This window comes from Triticum urartu, chromosome 4A (assembly GCF_056163025.1).
Source record: "Triticum urartu cultivar PI428250 chromosome 4A, HENAU_Tu73, whole genome shotgun sequence".
Taxonomy (NCBI): domain Eukaryota; kingdom Viridiplantae; phylum Streptophyta; class Magnoliopsida; order Poales; family Poaceae; genus Triticum; species Triticum urartu.
Genome location: NC_141876.1, coordinates 192278038 through 192286205, shown reverse-complemented (window position 1 = coordinate 192286205; position 8168 = coordinate 192278038). Strand labels below are relative to the sequence as shown.

The window sequence follows — 8168 nt, the reverse complement described above, 5'->3', positions numbered from 1 at the left end:
TCAGATAGGTTCTGGAGCCATCAACAGCGCAGCTATTATTCATGCATCCTCTACAACCAAGGCCGCATCTTTCCTCACAAGCGCCTTGAGGTTGAAGCTGTTGCAGGTCTGCCTGGTCTGGAAGAAGCACTGGATTGCTTCAAGCAAGTGGGTTTGCTGCCATTTATCACTGACGAAGAGCACTGGAACGAAGAGCTTCTGCTCCAGTTCTATGCCACCTTGCATATCAAAGGCTATAACAGAGATCCGAAGACATGGATCCTGGAGTGGATGACAGGAAATATCCATCATGAAGCCAATGCTTTCGACCTAATTGAGCTTACTGGCCTTCCCACTCCTGGCGAATTCTTTGAAGAAGGGTGCCAACTCCATGCTGAAGCAATTGAGAGCATATTTCAGCGTCCTGAGCCAGATATGAGTCAGATGCTCTCAATGATGAAGCCATTTCCTCCAAATGCACCCTATCCAACTAAGTTCTTCGTTGAAGACTTAGAGTACCTGCCCAGAACAATGTATCACGTCATAAGGCGGACTCTCTGGCCAGTCAAGGGACACTCTCGATATGCAACGATTGATGGTGCAATGAAGACTCTCATCTTCTGCATTCTTCACGGCAAATGCTTCAATACACAGGATCTCTTCATCCATCAATTTGCAGCGTCTGCTTCAGAACTATTTGGATTAAGGTTTTATGCTCCTTGGGTTATGAGGCTGATCAAGCTTCACTCTGCAATCTCCTATCAACCCTCAGCCCGCAATCATAGGATATTTTTGCCAGATGTGGACACATCTACTGAAGCAATATATCCAGAACCGGCCAAGCAACCACTAAGTCTTCAGAATGCAGAACACCAGAGCTTCACTCAAAATATTGAAGGTGTTGAAGCTCTCTCCCGAGTGTATCCAATGGCTGGCACCACACGTGCCCCTGCATCAACTGAAGCCACCAACAGCACAGCTGCAAAGAGACCCAAGAAGCGCGCTCGTGCACTCAATGACAGAGAGCTTCTTGTGGCTCTTCACCAAAAGCAAGATAGGCATCACGACTGGCTCAAGAGGCAGATGAGAAGCATCATGCAAGAAGTCAATCGCATCAGAAATCTGGCAACCAAGAATGCATTTGTCACACACGAGACCTATCGCCGCACTTGGAAGGGCCTTACTATGATGTGCCCTGAAGCTGAACTGCATGAGGATGGCTTCACAGAGCACTTCAAATTTGACTCCACGCCTCCAAGAAGAGCGGTGATGCGCAGCACACCATCACTTGAAGAGTCAGAGTTCTCTTCTTCTGCTGCCACCGTGTCTGCCCGGATTATTGAAGAAGAAGACGACGCGACATCATCTCCACCTGCTTCAACGCGCGTCGAATCTGCACCAAGCTCGTCTGCACCGCCGCCAAACAACTCCACCGACCCTGCTGCGCCTAGGAACGTGTAGAAACCTCTATGTCTTCAAACCTTTTTGGTCATCACTGACAAAAGGGGGAGAAGCATATGATGGTTATAGTCTTCAAGCGGGTCACTATGGGCGGGTGCCTTCATATTTTGCTACATTTTGCTTCGTGCTTACAACTCCCGTTTTTTTTGCTACATTTGCTTCATTGAGTTGTAACACTTAGCCTTGATGGTCGTCTGCTACCTGTTTGTCACTCCGTTTTGCGAAGATAAATTCCGCATGTGCGACGATAAATTCCGCACTCATCTCATTCTGCAGACGTCCATTTTCCATTATGCATGTCATTATCTTCATATACTTTCACATGCATAGTGGATTGTCATAAGTTGAAGTGGATCTCCACAAGTACAACCTGCCATGTGCATTTGCATTCAAGAAGCAAATTACTTATATGCACATCTTCAGGGGGAGCCCTTGCAACTTATGAAGACAATTCTTTTACAATTTCACAAATTATGTTTCCCGTTGAAAACTTCAACTAGTTTGTCATCAATCACCAAAAAGGGGGAGATTGTAAGTGCATCTAGTGCCACCCCTAGTTGGTTTTGGAGTATTGACGACAAACCTAGCTGAGGGACTAATGTGTTTGTGAGAATTGCAGGAAAACACAGGTAGAAGTCCCTCATTGATTCGGTTTTACTACCAGAGATGACCCCTAAAAATGTACGAAGACATTGAAGACAATGGTGGTTTATGAAGATATTCATATTGAAGACAATGACATGAGAAGACTCCCTATGAAGCTTTTGGAACTCGAAGACCTAGATCCTTCGTAGTTTTATTTCATTCATGTTGTGTCATAGGAACCACCGTACTGTTAAGTGGGGTCGAAGAGAACCAGTCAGAATGACTGAAGTGATGCCTAATTCAAATCCTATGTCTTCGAGCGAAGACTTTGAGAGAAAATCTTGTCCAAAGTCAGACAAGTCAGCTTTACTTGTCGCCCAAGTAAAGTTGTCGTGTGAGTTCAAAATTCGACCGTTGGTACACGTGTCAGTTCCTTAGTGACCCAGGGTCATTTCGGACAGATCAGGTCGGGTTGCCAAGTGGCTATAAATAGTCCACCCCCCACAACCATAAACGGTTGGCTGCTCAGATTTCAGTGCACGGCTTTTGTCGTTTGAGAGCAACCCACCTCGAAGCCTTTGAAAGAAAAATTCCCAATGAGGAGAAAAGCCCTAACCACCCAGAGCCAGAGTAAATTGGGCATCACTTAAGTCTTCGTGTCTGTGTGATCTGAAGACTTATTACACTTGAGGACTGTGCATCCTCCAGACGGTTAGGTGTCGCGTTCTGAGCATCCAAGAGAAATTGTGGATTGTCAGTGAACGAAGTCTGTGAAGGTTTGGGAGTCTACCTTGAAGACTTACCTGAGTGATTGGGCGAGGTCTGTGTGACCTTAGCTCAAGGAGAAAACGGTGAGGACTGGGTGTCTTGGACTAAGTGTCCTTGACTGGGTGTCCGGGACTGTGTGTCCTTTGGTTTAAATACCTAGCCGCTCCAACCAGACGTACAGTTGTCACAGCAACTGGAACTGGTCCAACAAATCATTGTCTTCAACGTGTCACTGGTTTCATCTTCACTTCCTTTCACTTACAGTTATTCATTGTGAAGCCATTGCATGCTTGCTTTATCTTTTGTCTTCACAACATGAATGTATTATCTGTTCGGCTTCATAACTTCTTCCTACCTGATCCTTATTACACTGAAGCTGTTTGTCATTGCGCTTTCATTCTATTGAACACATGACCATGGCTGGCCTAGTGTAATCTAACTTCCGCTGCATAGTAATAGGCATGATCCTCACTGTTTGTCTTCACAACTCTCACGTTTTGAAGACTTTCATAAAAAACGCCTATTCACCCCCCCTCTAGTCGATATAACGCACTTTCACGGCCTTCTTATTCCTTGTTCCTACTATTTGGATCCTAGCTCCCCCTAGAGATCATTGCACAAGTATCCGGGATGGACGTATGACACAAATACTGTCCTAGCCCGTTGGTTGCTCACACAGTTGCATAGATCTAGGGTTCAAATCCCAGCACCCCCAATTTTATTTATCATTTTAGTTTTGTTCTGATGTTGTTGTGCACACATTGCGGCGCGTGCTCAGTCACGGCCACCGAGCAATCCGCCTGTTTGTTGTGCTTCTGTTTTGATTCAGAGCAGTTCGGGAAGATGGTTCATCCACAACCAAACCCATCCAACATCGCCTATCAATTGTAGTTTAGCTGGTTAACCATACTTGTGCAAATCCAGGGGGTCCTGGGTTTGAAACCCAGCTCTCCCCTTTTCCCTCTGTTTTTATATTTCTTTTGCCTGCACACACACATCAGCCGCCTTGGTTAATTCCACTTGTGCACTTGCACAACACTTTGAATCCGGCATGTGTATGTTTTTTTCCTATCCTATGAGATTTAGCATTTATTCATTTTCTGCATGAATCTCAGTCCTTGTGCCATCTCGTGTAAAAAACAAACGGTTCCCTCTAGTTAGGGTTTTTCTGCTCTTGGCGGCGACTTCCGTCGTTCTTGAGATCATATTGTTTCCCTCCGCTGTTTACTGCCCTGAGGGATCGGTTCGGGACGAGCAAGGGGCGATCTAGCATCGCCACCCGGCCTTGGTTGATTTTCTCACGAGGGAAGTGCTCGGCGGCTAGGGTTTGTCCCACAAGTTACCCGGTAGTCACTGTCGGGTAAGGATCTCGGAGATGGCGACGCAGGATGCCGGCGGATCAAGGATGGCCGACAGATATTCGTCGACAAGAGAGCTTGAGAGTTTGATGGCAGAGCTGGGGCTCCAGGAGGAGGACCTGGATGATGTGGTCGTATATGAGGACGTTGTTCCTCTCGATGTGACTAGATGGATGGCAGTAGCTAGAGTTCACATCGACAAACCATATAGTCAAGGATTGTTCTTCAAGGACATGAGAGCTGCTTGGGATCTTGCGCAAGACGTGACGTTCAAGCCTTTGGAAGCAAATATGTCTACTCTGAAATTTAATTGTCTAGGCGATTGGGAGCGACTAATGCAAGATGGCCCGTGGAACTTCAGAGGGCATGTTGTGGTCATAACAGAGTATGATGGAATAACCCAACCATCTAAAGTGAAGCTTGATACGATCGATATATGGATCTAGATCCATGATGCGCCAACTCTGTTTGCACATTTAGTCCCTTTACTTGTGGCTAAGGTAGGGGATGTGCTGTTCCCAAAGAAAGAATCACATGCTTTCATGGGAAATTTTTACCGGGTCTGGGTCAAGATCAATGTCCACAAACCCCTCAAGAACGCAGTCTCGCTGGTTAGGTACTCAAAGAGACAGATCTACGGGGTGAAATATGAACAACTACCTGATTGGTGTAGTTTGTGGATATTTGGGTCATGTTTTTAAGGAACACGGGGATGGATACACCCCAAATCTGCTATTGTTTTGCGAGATATACGTGCATCATGGTCAATGCGACTGGGATGGGGCCCTAGTGCTAAGCAAGTATGCAGTGGAGGCAGAAGAGGTGGCCGGTGCGACGGCAACAGGAACATGGGGAAGGAGGACTTTGGGGGCGGCCGATCAGAGGAAGAAGAGGACCAGAGAGACTTATCTGCTGGTACTGTTATGGAGAACGTGAAGAGGAAGGGTGTTGACAAACCGGACCTGGGAAGGATTACCAAGGGGAAGGGCGATCAGCAAGCAGTAGAACTTGGGGCAAATCAGCTGGCTATTGCTTCAGTAGGGAATAATGTGGTTAGCCCATCCCCAAAGAGGGACCCAAAGAGGACTAAGGTGGGAACAAAAGGCAATGAAGGTGTGAATATCTCGAAGAATTTGGCGGGCTCCTTCGAGGGGCACCACCGAGATCAATGAGAGCGCTATGTTGGAACTGTCACGGTGTGGGCAACCCCACGACAGTCCAAGAACTTCACGAGTTCGCGAGGAAATTTGCCCTTACCCTTTTATGCATTGTTGAAACACAAATAGAAGGTTAAGGTAGAAGCTTTAGCAAGTACTCTGGGTTATGATAGAGCTTATGCAGTTGATAGTCAAGGTAGAAGTGGTGGAATATGACTTTTTTGGAATAATGAAATAACAATTGATATTTTGGGTTATTCTGGTTATCATCATGATGTTTCAGTTGAGGAAGAAGGTCATGATAAATGGAGGTTAACTTGTGTGTACGGTGAGGCGCAGAGCCACTTAAGACACCAAACATGGAATGTGCTAAAGAATATCAGTACTACGAGCTTTCTTCCTTGGATGTGCTTTGGTGAATTTAATGAAGTGTTACGTTAGGAAGAACAAGATGGTGTTGGTAGACGCAGCAATGCTCAAATGCAGGCTTTCGGGGATGCTATAGACATTTGCATGCTGCTGGATATTGGGTACAAAGGGCGGTTTTGGACCTTTGAGAAAAAGGTAGCTGGAGGATCTTATACAAGGTGCAGATTGGATAGGGCACTAGCTGATGCAAAATGGATGGCCCGCTTTCCATTGGCTAACCTTGAACATTTTTTGGCAGCAACCTCGGATCATGGCCCCATATACCTTAATCTCGGTCGAGACTTGAAAAATACCATCAATAACACCTTCCGCTATGAGACCATGTGGGAGAAACATGATGGGCTACGTGATACAGTTCATTCAGAATGGACGGCGGCCGCGCTGTGCGGCACTATACAAGAGTTGCAGGAGAAACCATCGAGTGTGTACAAGGGTTTAACAAACTGGAGTAAACAGTCCTTCATAAGCGTCCATAATGAGATCAAAGTTTTGAAAAAAGAGCTGGAGAAGCTCCGTGGAGATCCTTTGAGAATTGTACCAAAACATGCAGAACTAAAGATAAATGAGAGGTTATAATGTGGAGGCAGAGAGCATGCATTGACTGGCTCTCGTCGGGCAACAAAAATACAATGTTTTTCATCTCCGTGCTACTTTGAGGAGGAAAAAGAACATGATCCAAGCCCTATAGAATTCTCCTTGTGTGCATGTTCAGGACCCAACGGAGCTAAAGGCTATGGCGAACAGTTTTTATGAGGAGTTGTATGCATCGGAGGGAGTGCAGGGAGTGGAGGACTTTATTAACCATGTACCGTGTAAACTGACACCGGACATGAATTCAAAACTATGTGCACCTTATACAGCTGATGAAGTCAAATGCGCTCTTTTCCAAATGTTCCCTACAAAGGCACCGGGGCTAGACGATTTTCCTACTCAATTTTATTGGAAACACTGGGATGTGTGTGGGGAAGATGTTACCAATATTGTTCTCCGGATAGTAAGGGGGAGGAGAGCCCTGAATGCATCAACAAAACTATATTGGTTTTAATCCCCAAGGTGATGAACCCCACTTTTCTATCTCAATTTAGACCTATCAGTTTATGCAATGTGTTATACATGATAGCGTCGTAGGTGGTGGCAAATAGATTGAAGCTTATATTGCTAGATATTATCTTGGAGGAGAAGTCGCCCTTCGTCCCTGGAAGACTGATAACTGACAACATTATTTTTGATTGTGAGTGTCTGCATTACATGAAACGTACCAAGTCGAAGAACAACAGCTTTTGTGCTCTGAAGTTGGACATGATGAAAGCATATGATAGACTTGAGTGGTCCTATTTGAGCGCCATAATGACGAAACTTGGCTTTGCTCTTCCATGTATTGATACAGTCATGGCCATGGTTTCGTCTGTTTCTTTCTCAGTTCTTTTCAACGAGGGAAAACTTGAGGTATTTAAGCCATCCAGAGGGATTCGACAGGGAGATTCAATCGCCCCTTACCTTTTCTTGATTGCAGCAGAAGGCCTCTCGTGCTTCCTGAGATCCAGTACTCGGTCGTCACTTCTTGCAGGTATCAAGGTGGCTCCGACGGCGCCGGCTGTAAACCATCTTTTATTTGCAGATGATAGCCTATTGCTTTTCGAGTCAAGTGTGGAGGGTGCAGATCAAGTATCAAACCTACTGAATACTTATTGCAGTGCGTCAGGGCAGAGAATAATTCATGCGAAGTCTTCCATATTCTTTAGTAAAGGGTGTCCGCAAAATATGAGGGATGGAGTGAAGAAGAGTCTCAGTGTGTAGAATGAATCCTTAAGTGAACGGTATTTGGGTATGCCCACTGATGTTGGACACTCCAAGAATGGCACGTTCAAATATCTATGGGACAGAGTGTGGGAAAAACTAAGAGGATGGATGGAAAAACTCTTGTCAGCTGTCGGGAAGGAGGTGCTCATCAAAGCGGTTGCACAGACGATCCCAGTATATTCGATGTCCTGCTTTAGGCTACCCAGGGGAGAATGTGAGACTGTAACCTCCATCATCCGTCAGTTCTAGTGGGGAAGCAAGAGAGGCAGATGAAAGCCAGCATGGGTAGCTTGGGATGTGATGATTAGACCAAAATATATGGGAGGCCTCGGTTTCAGAGATTTGGAGCTTTTTAACTTGGCTCTCCTTGCCAGGCAAGCGCGGAGAAGTATGACGGATGCTGATTCGTTGAGTGCAAGAATCCTGAAGTCATTCTATTACCCGGATGTCTCATTATTAGATGTGGTTCTTGGGTCACACCCATCTCATATTTGGAGGGCGATAATTGACAGATGTGATGTTATGTCTCAGGGCATTATTCGCGGAATTGGAGATGGTGAACCCACTAATATTTGGATACATAACTGGATCCCGAGGGAAGTTTTAAACGCCCCATTATGTCCCTGGTGCA

At 45.7% G+C, this 8168-nt stretch overlaps 1 protein-coding gene across 1 annotated transcript; it reads left to right on the top strand.

The window, feature by feature from the left end:
• Nucleotides 1-5788: 5788 nt before the first annotated feature.
• Nucleotides 5789-6313, top strand: LOC147975346 (uncharacterized). Its single transcript, XM_087520371.1, has one exon. The coding sequence runs from the start codon at nt 5789-5791 to the stop codon at nt 6311-6313; it is 525 nt and encodes a 174-aa protein (XP_087376497.1).
• Nucleotides 6314-8168: the final 1855 nt, after the last annotated feature.